Source organism: Chrysoperla carnea, chromosome 3 (genome assembly GCF_905475395.1).
Source record: "Chrysoperla carnea chromosome 3, inChrCarn1.1, whole genome shotgun sequence".
In the NCBI taxonomy this organism is placed as follows: domain Eukaryota; kingdom Metazoa; phylum Arthropoda; class Insecta; order Neuroptera; family Chrysopidae; genus Chrysoperla; species Chrysoperla carnea.
In genome coordinates, this window is record NC_058339.1 from 55813823 (window position 1) to 55828757 (window position 14935).

General features: G+C 29.2%; 2 protein-coding genes and 1 non-coding gene across 3 annotated transcripts; 1 reads left to right on the top strand and 2 right to left on the bottom strand.

Annotated features, from left to right (window-relative positions):
* Positions 1–316: 316 nt before the first annotated feature.
* On the bottom strand, positions 317–398 carry Trnas-aga. The gene has a single exon. It is a non-coding gene; the product is annotated as a tRNA-Ser (tRNA).
* Positions 399–5914: 5516 nt separating this feature from the next.
* Positions 5915–8376, bottom strand: LOC123296752 (regulator of chromosome condensation). The gene is made up of 5 exons (XM_044878393.1): positions 8105–8376; positions 7792–8042; positions 7339–7726; positions 7138–7278; positions 5915–6566 (listed from the first exon to the last, which is right to left on the bottom strand). Exons 1-5 carry the CDS (start codon positions 8184–8186, stop codon positions 6100–6102), a joined length of 1329 nt encoding a protein of 442 aa, XP_044734328.1. The 5' UTR covers positions 8187–8376; the 3' UTR covers positions 5915–6099.
* A 906-nt stretch (positions 8377–9282) lies between these two features.
* Positions 9283–14819, top strand: LOC123296746 (exocyst complex component 7). Its single transcript, XM_044878376.1, has 13 exons — positions 9283–9397; positions 9475–9640; positions 9712–9917; positions 10201–10318; positions 10385–10682; positions 11347–11447; positions 11516–11709; positions 12251–12430; positions 12492–12741; positions 12811–13027; positions 13085–13196; positions 13266–13399; positions 14508–14819. The coding sequence occupies exons 1-13, from the start codon at positions 9347–9349 to the stop codon at positions 14608–14610; spliced, it is 2130 nt and encodes a 709-aa protein (XP_044734311.1). The 5' UTR covers positions 9283–9346; the 3' UTR covers positions 14611–14819.
* The last annotated feature ends 116 nt before the right edge of the window (positions 14820–14935 follow it).

The window sequence follows — 14935 nt, forward strand, 5'->3', positions numbered from 1 at the left end:
TACAATTCAAAAACACTTTTGTATTCGTAAATTTAATTAAAAAATTCCAAATTTATTGACAAATAAACCCACAAATTAATATTTGATAAAAATTTGCCTAACTTGATCCAAAAAATTAAAATTTTTTGGTATAATCCTATTAATTAGTAAAAACCCATAGAATTTTGTATTGTAAAATTATTAATATTGTTTTTTTTTTTTTTTAATATAATTTTTTTTTGAACTTGAACGAAAAAAGAAAAGGTTACAAAAATTTTGAATGAATTAGTTTTATGTAAGTAAGAACATATATTTTATAATTTATAAAAAAAAATTACGCAGTCGGCAGGATTCGAACCTACGCTCCCAGAGGGAATCTGATTTCTAGTCAGACGCCTTAACCACTCGGCCACGACTGCCTTGTATTAATTCCTCCCAGGGAGAAACCATATTCAAATTGATAAATACAAAGTATTTATAATAATCAATTTTTTCATAATTTTCCATCTATACTTTCAATTCTTTATATAATATTTGCAAATAATTAATTAATATTTATTTTCACATTTTGCGGATTATTTCATTTAACAGAATTGAATAGTTTACTTTAATAATTTACGTGTTTTAAATTCGGATAGTTTTCTAAATATGGGTCAATACTTTTGAGCGAAAAACTGCACATACCTATCATGCTCTATTCTATACTTACTCATTATATCTACGTTCTTGAAACGGCTGAAACTATTTCATAAATACCTATAAATCGTTCAGCATTTATGTATAGGTATCTAGTCTTCAGAGAAAAAGGGCATTTCTACTAAAGAAATAATCTTTAAAAGTAAAATTTAGCAATAGTTTATTTCTGTAAAAAAACTCCAGATTTGCTTCAAGAAAATCGAAAAAAATTCGTGAACATAACATATTCATCTTTTCATTTACTTATAAACATCGTTTAAGGTTTAATAAATATTAGTTTTAAAAAAAATTAAAAAAAAAACATGCTTTTGTAACTAGTTGAACTAAAAAGTAGAAATTTTCTCGTTAACAAGTGAAAACAAACACTTGACTGAGTTAATTATTGACATACCATGTATAGACACTGTTTATGACGCCTTCGTTTGTTTTTTAACGACTCGTAAGTAAAGAAAGATATGCACTTCTAGATAGCCACATATTCATTACTGATATCCCCATATAATACATGCTATAAAATTTGCATCTAATTTGCGCCCTCGTGGGTAAACAGGGATGTTAAGAAAAAACATGTTTCAAAAAAAAGTTGTTTATTTTTTTATAAGGAACATATTTTGCATTTAAACTTTTGTTCTATCTCGAATGGTTTACAAGATGGGTCCTATGAACCCAATTGACCTATGTTGCTCATCTAAGAACTCGACCTCGCTTTTTATGTCCTGAGCACGCTGTAAAAATTTCAACTTGATATCTTTTTTCGTTTTTGAGTTATTGTGATGACAGACGGACAGACGACAGACAGACAGGCAGACTAATAATGTACTAATTAGGTAATTTTATGAACACCTATACCAAAATTTTGTTCATAGCATCAATATTTTTAAGCGTAACAAACTTGGGACTAAACTTAGTATACCTTGATATATTTCATATACATCGTATAAAAAGCATTGGATGCTAGATTTAAAATATGGGCCTTTGACCTAAAATTTTTTATTGCTTCAAAAGACGTTCGTTATCAAGCCAAAACATTGTGTGAGATCAATTTTTGAGTAACATCAAGAACTACGAAAATATGAAGGATCTAAATGTTGTTTTGCAAGAATAAGAGAGAAAATCCTGATCAGGATAATCGGAAAAACTTATTAAATTAACTATTGTATTGTCGTTGATCCTTGATAAGTGTGTGATGTTTCAATTCAATCCGACTTTTTGAAGTGAGTAAAACTGTAAAAATCACGTTCAAAGATTCCGTTACATAGATACATACCAAGCTAATATCGTGTTAAAAATGAAATAAAACAACCAGTAATTATTTTAAAATATCAATTTTATTTATCAAAACTAAAACAGTGACGTTATGCGTCCGAAATTTACAAATATTTGTTTTCTTCAAATATTAAATTAAAATTATTACCTAAACAAAACATAATGACACTTTTAAAACGTTATTAAATCATTACAATTTTTAACAAAATATCGTTATAATGTTCATAAACTTATTTTTAACAATAATTAATAACGTAATGAATAGTAACAATTAAAATGAGTAGTCTTTCCGCAATATTCTTAAGTACATAATTACGAAATATAATAATAAACTTCAGAAATTTACTGCAAATGAACGTAATATCTAATTGATTAAGCTTATGAACATTGGAGTATTAAAATTAACAATTGTTGATTTTACAATTTCAGTATATTGAAAATGAAAAACACATCACTATCCTCTACCCAAACAATATGTCTGGTTAAAAAATATATAATCACTTTTTGCATTATTTCAAAGTATAAAAACTTCTAATACGACTAAGATCAATAGTATTTGATATTCATTTCAGAATAGTAACGGAAATTCGAGAGTCCAATGGTACTCATAGCCGTTCTCTCTCAGAGTCTGGAAAATTTTAAATTGCGTGGCTAGATTAATATTGCTGAATTTTCATTTTGGGCAATATTCAAATAAAAAGATAATTAAATAAATATTGCAAATATTGTCGAGTGTCCAATATTAAAATCTTGTCGCAAAATTAAAGAATTTCGAGGCTCCTTGAATAACAATAAGCTTTTGTCCTAAATTTGAAAAATGGTTTATACGTTACATTAGTATCTGATTTACACAAAAAGGAACTATTTAAAAAAAAAAAAACTATTTTACAGTATGTATTTTGCATTTTCAAGACATCACGACTTGCATACAATCATTTTTGTGTATTCAAGTTATAAGCAGTTGTGATCAAGTAACCTGCTTCGTCCTGTTAAAATGTAATATTGTTTACATAGCGTTTACAATACATCTGACTGGTGTTTGCTGTCACGTGACTGGATGCATAATTTTACTCTACTAAAACTATTTTCTAAAAATAATAATAATCCTTATTGTTTATCAAAAATAAATAGAAAATTTTATCCGACCGATTTATTCTTAGTGTACAAGAGCCTATTCCCCAACTATGAACATTTTTGTAGAGGAAAAAGTTGTTAGACACAACCTCGAACACAGCATATATAAATTTCCAACCTGAAATAACTCTCAAGTACTACGATCGACGCAACATCTTTTAGAAGTTTTAAAGAAAATTAATTTAAAAACAAAAAACATTTTATTCACAGATATTTGTACTATATCTAGATGGATTTGCATAGTAATTGAGTGAAATCATTCGGACTAGACAATTAACTATTAAACATATTTACAATAAACATTTTAAAGTAACAATTTCGATTATCATTATTTAATTTTCAGTCTTTATCCATCTAGTGTATACTATAAACATCTGTCATTGAAATACAAATAAGATTTTTCTCTAAATACGATCCATCTTCTATGCTTAAACCAATACCAAACATAAAATACACACACACAATATTTGATTGGTCATATTGAAATGAACATGTTGAGCAACAATCAAAGCGTTCGCTTTGAGCAATAATCAAATTTTGTTACTAAAACTTCTTTCTTGTCGGCTGAAATGAGTTAATAAATATTATTGGTTGAATTTTTTTTAATGAATGTGTAATGAACCATTTTCCTGACATTCGCTGATTACTATCTAGGCGCTAATAATACAAGCTGGTACTAACAGTCTCCATGATAGTCTATGTATAAAGCCGCTATTTTGAACTTGCAACTTAAGTTAATTTATTTATGTAGATCTACTATATCTCTGTTTTAAAGCAATAATATCTAGTTGAGACACAAACTGATTATAAATCCCCGCCTCCCCTTCCACAAAGATATTGCCACCTAGTTATTATTTGGCCGTATTCTCTAAGAAAAAAGATCCACTCAAAATTGAAAATGAATAATTAAACAAAATAAATAAAGGAACAGAGAAGAAAATGTCTAATAGCTTTTCTAATAAATAATAAATTTTGATTAATAAACTTTTGATAATACAAAAAATACATATACTACATTTGGTCCAATTAAATTTTTAAATACAAAAAATTATTTAGCAATAATTTGTTAGGGAGCGTTTAAGTATTACATAAGCAAGCAAATTAAAACATACTCCCGTAGATGAGATGATTCTCGATTTTCGTTAAAATTTACCATATAGATACCTGTTTTTTTACAAATTCATAATAATTAAAGCAAGAACATATGCATTAAGGACATAAAACTCTAGTGAAAGGATCAACACCTTATATTCAGCCACGGGAGCTTTTAGCTCGGCATAGGAGTTTTATGCCCTCATTATATACGTTCTTGAATTAAAGCCTCAGTGTGAAAACTATACGTTAAATATTAAATCGTTATAATTTTACTTGCGGCTGTTTTTTATAATTTAATCGGTAAACTTTCTGTTGCACAAAGAAGACAACGAATCTAAAATTTGATTTCGTAATACTTGAACGCTCCTTGCTGTAACGATTTGCATTTTACAAGAAATTGAATTAAATAATTTGAAATCATGTAATGTATGCTCTAATCTTCATTTTTCTATATAACGTTTAATTTAAATCAGTTTATCGATTATTTTAACTAGATGCGTGTGGAATCTTTCTGATAATTACTATAGGATAAAGCAACAAAAAATGATGCTTATCGCATTTCTTCGTTACGATTCCTCATCTATCGATTCGTCTTTCTACAAATATTATGACAAAAATTAATTTATGTCATAATACAGGAGGAAATACCACCATAATATTTTCGAATATCGGTTCGTGTTGGGAAAGCTTAATGCTAAAAATTTCCTAAAGAATACCATTTCGAAATTGTCGCTTACTGAAATTTACAACGATGAAAACATGTAGAGACTTATGAACTAGTCCAGTTACAGAGAAAGATTCAAATCCAAAATTTTTTCTATGGTATGGTCTCCTGCAAAACATGATATAAGCAAACGAATCTGGTCCAAACAACATATCTTACAAATTGAAATTGTCAACACCATTTAAGAAAATATAAAGTTTTGTTTTAAAATAAAGAATGTCCCAAAATTAATACAGGATTTGTATTTTACGTAATGCAGCAAACACAGCGTGACAGCAGACAATTTAGTAGTGATTTAAAAATTTAAAGATATACGAAAAACAACGTGTTTTACTGTCGAGCAAGATTTTAAAAATAATCAATGGTTGCAACTATGTTTGCTTGGAATTATGATTAAGCTTTATCAAAAGTGAAAAGCTATATAAAAATTCAGAGATGATAACTGATTCAGAGATATTTATTATTTATCTAGCCTGTTTTTCTCTTAATTCCCAAAATTTTCATTATTCATTTATCAAATTTCATGATTTACCCCTCATTTTAAAGATTATCGTGCTGGCTAACAACGAAAACTAGACCCACGGTCTAAAAATGTATCGCACCGATTTGGTTTTTAAGATATGATTTGGTCCAGTATGTAATTTATATATCATATCTGTAATAAAATTTCCCATAACAATAAAAAGAAATAAATTAGTTATTTCTCTAGCCTGTTTTTAGCAGCGGATACCGCACTGCGGAATTCTATGTAGGATTTTTTCACGGGATTTTTGAAGTCTGATAAATGTACGATTTAGGAACAAAATTAATATCTGTGTTCGAAATTCAAATTTATACAGAATGTTCATGGAAAATTTCGACAAATAAGTTCGTATGTGCTAAAAAAGCCTTATTATTTTAACAAAAATGCTATTGCATTCAAAACGTTATACTTTATACAAATGAATAATTTTGGAACAGCCTTTATAAAGTTTTGTTTTTAAACAAAATTTTGAACTCACAAAAATTGAAACAACTAAATTAGACAACACATTTTTATAAATTATATTTTTTGTAACGTTATAAGACACTAAATTGAATCTTTTGGTGTATAAGATGTTTTGTACACAATATCAATTATTTTTACTTAAAAAAAAATAGAAAATTGTTTGTGTATTCCTTAAGATTAATTTCGAAAAAGAAAAACTATTTAAACACTAATCTGTTTAATTTCCGGGTTCTATATTATTATTTTGTGTTGTACTTGCTAAAATAACCGTATGTTGACCGCCACTTGTTACTTTATAAACTAAACGATTCAACAATTGTTTTCCCTTTATTAATTGTGGTTCATAAACATCCTCTTCGTCGCCCGTTCCTAATGCGCCTCCAGTACCCATTCCCCACGAATAAACTTCACCGTTATCCAAAACAGCAAAAGATGTTGTTGAACCACAAGCAATATCAACTACTTTCTTGGATTCTAGCTTTGGAATGGGTGTTAATTCTTTAGCATCTTCACAATTTTCACCTAAACCTAAACGACCATATTCTTTTCTACCTAATGCAAATATTTTACCATCGGAATTCAATGCTAATGTATGATGTAAACCACTGCAAATTTTTATCCATTCTTCATTACCAAATACTGTACTTTTCATGGGGCGGAAGTATGGTTCAAGGATTGGTAAACCTGAAAATACAATAAATAGAACTTGATAAATTATTAGTTTATTAATTTCTTGCTGGCAAATTCATTCCAAAAATCGTTAATTCATTATACAGGGTAACCCATTTTAATCGATGGACCTAATATCTTTTAAAATACTTACACTACAAAAAAATGTTTCGTACAAAAATTATTCAGATTTAAGTGGGACATCAAATGTTTAATTTTCATAAATTTTATGTATAACTACCTATTTCCCTGATATAGAAAACTAATATTGACATAAGATTGATTCAGTGTACAATATAACCTGACGCAACAGCTATGTTCTGTTTCAGAAACGTAAAGTTAAGAGGAAAATATTTTTTCAACTTTACGAGAAAAACAAAATTTGGATTATCGCAATCATTATTTGTAAAAAGGATATTTATCATAAATACAATAATTTTTATCACAATGAATAAACGAATTTACTTTGTCAGAAAATTAGTGACCTAGCCTTTATGTGCTTCTGTTAATATATGGAGTAATTTGCGCAGGCAAAGCTTAAAAGTTAAAAATTCAAATTTGATAATAGATTTATAAAAAAAATTACCTATTTGATGATAATTATTTAATCCAAATACCCAAACTTCTTTGTCCTTATTTTTTACAAATGTACCATATGTGCCTGCCCAAATGTCCGTAAACACTTCTTTATGTTTAAATTGTACAACACCTGGATGAAGAGATGAAGCTAAAAGAAATCGAAAATAATTATATTCAAAAATAAATTAAAAATGCATTTAATACAAACCTATTCCTTGGCGCCTTTCACGACTCGTTTCTCGATTTGCTAATCGGCCTAATTGCCCTTGTTGACCACAACCTAAGGTATATATCTGACCTTTTTTTGTTAAAATTACCAAGTGATCTGCTCCAGATGCAATTTTCATTGAAAAGATATCCGGTAAAACTTCGATAGGGGTTTTTTCGATTGTTCCCACCTTTACTAGACCCATATTTCCACTAGCATCTCGAAAACTACCCCAAGCAAATACTCGGCCGTCTTGTAACAAAGCGGCTGAATGGGAATCGCCTGCTGAAATCATTACCGCTTGTTCGGGTAAATTAACTTTACCTGGCTCTGCTTCAGGTCCTTGCCTACCAAGTGCACCTTCATCATTACATCCCCAAGATAAAACCTAATATATACACAATTATTTACAAATATGTATAAAATATTCAAAGAAACAGGAAGACTATTTACCTCGCCATTGTTTTTCAAGCAAACAGTATGCATTCCACCGGCTTCGATTTGTATTACATCTTCTACGTTTGGAATAAGAGCCGGTCGTAATTTTTCCATAACATCTTCACCCAATCCTAGCTGTCCAACATCCCCAGAACCAAAAGAAAGTATCACACCAGATTGGACGCTAGGAATGGGTAATAAAGTCACTTCAGACGTTTCACTTTCCGTTTTGTGATTCACATCGTTATTTTCAGTTTTGGATAATGCTAAAGCAAACTAAAGTTTAGAAAAGTTGGTAATTTGTAATTAAAAAATTTAACATTCTCACCTCGTCGTCTTTTTGCTGGTGTTGATTCTTTCGGTAGGCTTTTATTAGAAACTGGTCTTTTCAAAGTCTTCATTCTTGGCATTTTTATATTATATTTAACACACTTTTTTGGAATCAATAAAATCTATCGGACATTTAATGAATATTTAATAAATATATAGAAAAACTCGTGGAAATATCGTGAAAGTTATAGGTTAAGTTTATATAACAATTATAAAAACACAAATGAACTGTTTATATGTGTATAGTAAACAAATAAATATTTAAAATAAAATAAATAAAATAAATTAACGATTTAAATATAAGTTGGAATCAAATCCCGCCAAATCTACTCAGCATAGTTAAAAGGAACTTTTATAGTCCGTAACGTTTAAATGTGCAAACGAATTTACTCCAATGTGAAGTGAAGCTATACGCAATTCAGTCTCCAAGCTATAATTTAGCGCGTTTTTTTAAATTACGGTATAGATTATTATATTCAAGTATAATTGATTAATAACTTTTATTTTAGAAAGTTTTAAAAATAAAATTAATTAAAATAAACAATGATGTTGTTTTATTTAATTTACTTTAAAGTGATTTATATTTTCACAGGATAAATAACGTTAATTAATTTAATGACTAGCACAGCCTGAGAGATAACCATAGACAGACTAAATAAATACAAATTGACGATACTACTGGTATTGACAGAGATATAGTAGCATAGTAGGTGATTGATGAAGCTAAATCGACCGCAGCGCTGTTATCTTATATTTGCAGTAAACGATGCGTTTTATTTAAAATAATAAAATATGACTAATTTCCAACTATTTACATGTAAATGGTATAGAAATGTCAAATTAAAATGATTGAAAATTAACAATTAATTAAACTTGTTGCATTAGAAATTGTGTTAATAAGAGACGAAATTGCACAAATAATATTTTTAAAATAAATTAACGTAATTACTAAAGCAAACTAAAGTAATAGTTAGTTGCAATGTGAACTATGGATGGTATTGTTCTATTAAAGGATTCTTGTTCTATTAAAGGTTCTATTGTGATAAAACATTTGCTCGGAAACATGATTTATTTAGATATACACTCATTCATACTGGAGAAAAACTATTAATCATCTATCTAAAATTAGTATAGACATCTGTGATTATTACACGTCACAAATACAAATGTCAGTTTAGAGTTTTGACATTTGTAGTTTGTACTGTTCCAAGTGGAATTGTCAAACAAAATTTTCTCCAAAATGGTTTTGGAGACAGAGCAAATGAATGAGGTTGATAGTTTGTTGGAAAAAGTATGTACATTCTATTCGGGGAACATTGTATTTTTTAAAAATAATTATTACATATTTCGTTTTTTCTTATTTTAAAGCAACGATCCAATTTAGATTTATTGAAATCCAGAGTAAATAGAAGTTCACAACTTGCTTCTGGTATGGTTGGTATGTTAAGTTCTTTTGAAGATAGATTAGCACGTTTAGAAGATACTATTTTACCTGTGTATCATGAAACTGAAAGTCTACAACGATGTCAACAAAGTAATTTATTTTATCTTTGCTACTAAAAACGTTAAACATGTCTTACGGTGATTTTCTTAACATTTTCCTAGATATGGAACGTACATTACAGGCACTAGATCATGTTATAAGTTTGTACAGTGTGTCACATGAAGTAGAGCAAACTATTCGTAAAGGTCCAGGAACTCCACCAAATGGAACTGGATTGAATACTTTTTTGTTGGCCATGAACCGATTAACTCAAGCTCGATTATATTTTGAGAAAAATAACTCACAAAGTGTTGAATTAGAAAATGTAGTAAGTTTAATTAATAATTTAATGATTTGTTTCACATTTTATTATTAAGCGTAGGATTTCATATAAGAGAATGTCCATTTTCGACTTATTTCCGGAGGGGGGGTAAAAAAAAGAGAAGTCGTCGATTTGCAGTATCCCATAAAGATCCACTTATAAGAATCTGAAGTTTTGTGACTAAAAACCTCTGTGCTCCTTCGGTGGAGGGTTTAATAACGTATAAAAAAATTAATCCTTTATACCAGGTTAGGAAAATTGATCAATTAATGGTTTTAATATTTTTTAGTCCAGTTTGTATAACATTGGCTGCGACGCTCTTAAAGATGAATTTAAAGAGCTATTATCGAAACATAGTAAACCAGTTTTACCAATTGTACTAATCGATTTGATTAGTATCGACGAAGGTAATTGAAAATACGATTAATCAAATAATAAAAAATTTTAATTATAAAAAACATTTATTCATCAAGATACATCAAATGAAGATTCTCCTGTTTCTCTTCCAAGTTTACCAGAAACTGCTCAAATGGAGTTGAATACTTTATCCTCGTGGTTATTAAATGCAGGACGCCAGGAGTGCTTAGATTCATGGGCAACAATTCGAGGTTCAACAGTTGTTAAATCTTTGAAACATTTAAAAGACCATCGTCGATCGGCTAGTGGCGGAAGTATTTCAGGAATGGCTGTAGGTGCTTCACCAATGATGCGTGCAAAATTTCAAAATCGACATGAAACTAGTCGTAGACCATCTACACGACGTTTAAATATGTAAGAATACTTTTGTCCGCGTTTGAACACTTCTCGAAATTAAACATCTTTGATATTGAATTTTTTTTCGTTTTTCGGGAGTATTTCACAAAACTACTAGTTGAAGCTACCTGCAAATTTTCAACTCCCTATCTTTTACAATTTTTGAGAAAATGGAGACACCAAAGTTTTGTCCTAATTTGCGCCCTCACGGATAAACAGTGATATTTACAAAAAAATGTTTCAAACAAAAGTTGTTTCATTGCGTATAAGGAACATTTTTGATTTACAAGACCCAATTGCCCTATGTTACTCAGAACACGCTATAAAACTTTCAGACAACTGAAAATGGACGAATTAGGTAATTTTATGAATAACTATACCAAAATTTTGTTCGTATTATCAATATTTTTAGGCATTACAAACTTGGGACTAAAATAAGTATACTTTGATATATATTAAATATATACAGGATATACAAAATGTTGTTATTTATAAAAAATTCCTTGTTTTAAAAGTTATGAAAAATAATTTTTACCTAGTTAGAATACGAAACTCGAAAGATAATTTTAAACTTTCTCATTATAAATTTTGGCTGCAAAATGCGACGGTTGCCTAAATAATAATTAATTTTTTAGATTTAAAAAAGTGATTCAATTGTTATAATTATTGTTTTATGTTACAGTTTTGAAAAAAAAGCCAATAGAATGCTGCAAAAAGCATCGCAAACGTTAGAACATTCCACAGGTTTATCATTAGGAATTCGAAGACCATCCTCGCAATTTGGTATTTATTTATTTTTCATATTTGCGATATTGTGGATGACTAATTGAAAATTTGTCTTTGAATTTTAGATGGATCAAATATGAATGATGATTTAGAGAGTGATGCTGAAATGGAACGTTATCTTGTATGTGTTGCTGCCTTACATCGACTAATGCAAGCGGAACAAACATTAATAAGTTCAATAATCCCAACACAGTATCAGCATCAAGTGTTTGAAAAAACAATACGTGAAGCTATGGATTTAATTGTACAAGATGGCGAGGTAACTGTTTAACTAATTATTTGTTTCTCTCACGGAAATTACTGTATCTTAAAAGTTTTAAAGGCTGTTAGCTTTGTATTAATTTTAACTTGGCTTTTTCCTCCATCAAATATTTCGGGATAGGGAATTCTCAAAGTTTGTGCAAGAAGCTAACCAAAAATCCGGAAACCTAAGTAATTGATTGTAAAATTTATGCTTTCAACCTGGATTTAGAGATTCTATTTTAATTCGTTCAAGTTAGCTATTTTGGCAAACCAAGAATCGAATCAAATTTAGAGTTTCAAATTAAAAAATGAACACTTTATTTTATAATTTTTGGGTGAAATTTTGTAAGTTTCTATTTTTTTACTCGTCGCGCTGACATCCTTAGCGTTAAAATCTGAAATTTAAAATATAAATTTTTTATCGATTATGGATTTATACCAGCGTATGTAATATACGAAGTAAATTTCTGTATATTGTTTGCGTACGGAGAACATAAAAAATTATTATAACCTAGTGAATACACTTTCAATTTTTACTTCTTTTTTTTTTTTTCTAGAACATAGCAACACGTGCAAAGCGTTGTATAAATCGTCATGATTTTGCAGCTGTTCTAGTTGTATTTCCAATTATAAAGCAATTACGAGCTTTACGTCCAGATTTTGAACGCACTGTTGAGCATTGTGATTTTACGTTACGTAATAAATTCGCTCTTATTATTACAATTTTGGAAGAAACAGTATGTATCCTTTTTTTTGTATTAAAAAATATGCGAAAATTTTAATGTTAATTTTGTTTAGGCTGCCAAAGCTTTAGAAGATTTTATGGAAAGTGTACGTACAGAAGGAAGTGCCTTACCTCCAGATGGAACTGTTCATGAACTTACTAGCAACGTTCTTGTATTTTTAGAACAACTTCGTGAATGTGGTCCCACAGCTGGTATTATATTAGCTAAAAACTCCGTATATACAAATGCTTTAGCATTACATTCCCACTTGCAATTAGAGACAGCAGGCGACCAACACAATGCTTTATTAGGAATTTACATAAGTTAGTTTTTATCTTGCTAACAATAAATCAAAATGCAAAAATTTTAACTTATGAAAACTTTGATTTCAGAAAAAGTTTTGGCTCAATTAAATTTATCGCTTTTGAATAAAAGTGAAGCTTACAGTGATCCTGCTTTAAAAGCTATTTTTAGACTAAATAATACTCATCATACTTTGGTGACCTTACAACGCTCACGTTTGTTAGCATTAGCTGCTGTTTTGGATGCACAAATTGAACAAGCTTATCATGACATGATTCAAGAACATAAACAAGCATACCAACTAAGGTAAGTTTTGGAGCACAAAAGAAGCAAAATAAAAAACTCCTTTTTTTTAAATTCTAGTTGGAGCAAACTTTTAAATTGTATTTGCAATTCCGATGATACTGCAGTTAATTTACTTCAAGGTGGTAAATTACGTGACAAAGATCGAGCTCTTGTAAAAGAAAAATTTGCTGTGAGTTGATTTATTTAGAAAATATTTTAGTCAGGGAATTATTTATTCATTGATTTATGTAATTTGAAGGCTTTCAATAAGGAATTGGAAGAAATGAGTAAAGTACAACGAGGATATTCAATTCCAGACGTCGAACTTCGTGAAAGTTTAAAACGTGATATCAAAGAACATATTTTACCCAAATATGATGCCTTCTATTGCTTGTAAGTCCTAGTTTGTTTAAGTATTTTGACCTTAACATAGAGGGAGTACCGCATTGCAATGTATTATTTTTAACACGAGTGTGATGCCGAAGCGTATACATATAAATTATTCTTACCTGAATCATTCGTTACTTGCCTTAGAATTTTTATATATGAATACAATTTTTGTCTGAGAGCCCAAGGGTAATATAACCTTAACATGTTATGATCTCTCAGACACCTTATTAAATTAATCTGCTAACATAATATCACGAAATATCACCTTCGTGTAAATTGATTTGCGATAATATTACACCGTGATTCGCAAGCATTTTGTATTCTATAGCAATAATATGGTAATAAAAAGTTTGATGGCAGTTATCAGTTGACTATAAAATAACTTCAGAACGTAGTATCTAATCAAGAGTACCACAGGGAAATGTAATAGGAATGGGACCAGTACTCATCATCCGTAGCCATATTTAATAAACTATTGGGTCGTTCTTTCATTATTAATGTTTTGTTTTTTTGCACTGTGTTCGATTAGAGAAGTTTGCGTTTTTATGCTGTAAAATTAAATCCTATTATTTCAATTTATCTCTCTACCAGCTTAAACTGCATAAACAAATGTTTTAAGCCAATTGTATTGTGTTTTTACATAAATTCGGTTAATTTAGTAAATTTCGTTTAATATCTTATAAGTTTTAACTCCAATAAAATGAAGTAGGTCTAGCGGTAGACACTTTTGCAAGTAGGCCTTGAAGCTATCCAACACATGGTGCCGCATTGCCAGTAGGATTTAAATCACGCCTTTTACTCTTCAGTGTCGATCACTCTATTGTGACTGGCAAGGATGAATGAACGGAAAAAGGTGACAGGCGAAAGGAAAACATGGCGTATTGATTTCAAATACAATTTACTTAATTATTCTCCATTATTAGCTTAAATGATTTATGCACTTAATTTTTTTAATGCTTTCTTATGTAGTTTTAGATGGTAAATAGGAAATTTGAAAAAATTTATAAAATTTCTTTTTGTAACGTTTTTAAAATCACAAATTTCTCTACCCTACCCTATATTCTTACTCATAAAATTTTTTTATTTAATAAGAAAATTAATTAATTTACAGATATTGCAACGTCCAGTTCACAAAAAATGCTGATAAATATTTAAAGTATAATACAGCACAAGTGTCAGCACTTATTGACTGTTTGTTTGATGTTGCTGCGTAGCCTCCTCCTTTACGTTTACGTAATCGGAGACGTTGCTTATTTGGATGTTTTAAAAAGAATTAATTGGAGCTTTCTAGGTTGAATTTTCCAATAGAGAGTTGTATAAATATATGAACTAAAATATTAATGAAAAAATATATTTATTATACACAAATTGTACAATTATCTACTTTAAATATAAAAAAAGCAATGCAAATAAACACATTTTAAGCACATGGATATTCTAATTTTTTAAATTCCTGTGATTAACAATCTTTCCGTTGGTAGCTTCTAAGCCAGTCGATTAAAGTGAGTATACTCATCCCCTTCAAGATCTCAGTTATGT

What these genes read in the sequence shown, in the direction of transcription:
- LOC123296752 (XM_044878393.1), bottom strand. Translation starts at nt 8,186, where the DNA reads ATGCCAAGAATGAAGACTTTGAAAAGACCAGTTTCTAATAAAAGCCTA. An exon ending in ACCAGCAAAAAGACGACGAG is followed by an intron (nt 8,043 to 8,104) that starts GTGAGAATGTTA and finishes AGTTTGCTTTAG; the next exon opens with CATTATCCAAAACTGAAAAT. An exon ending in GCTTGAAAAACAATGGCGAG is followed by an intron (nt 7,727 to 7,791) that starts GTAAATAGTCTT and finishes TGTATATATTAG; the next exon opens with GTTTTATCTTGGGGATGTAA.
- LOC123296746 (XM_044878376.1), top strand. Translation starts at nt 9,347, where the DNA reads ATGGTTTTGGAGACAGAGCAAATGAATGAGGTTGATAGTTTGTTGGAA. An exon ending in GTGTTGAATTAGAAAATGTA is followed by an intron (nt 9,918 to 10,200) that starts GTAAGTTTAATT and finishes AATATTTTTTAG; the next exon opens with TCCAGTTTGTATAACATTGG. An exon ending in TAATTGTACAAGATGGCGAG is followed by an intron (nt 11,710 to 12,250) that starts GTAACTGTTTAA and finishes TTTTTTTTCTAG; the next exon opens with AACATAGCAACACGTGCAAA.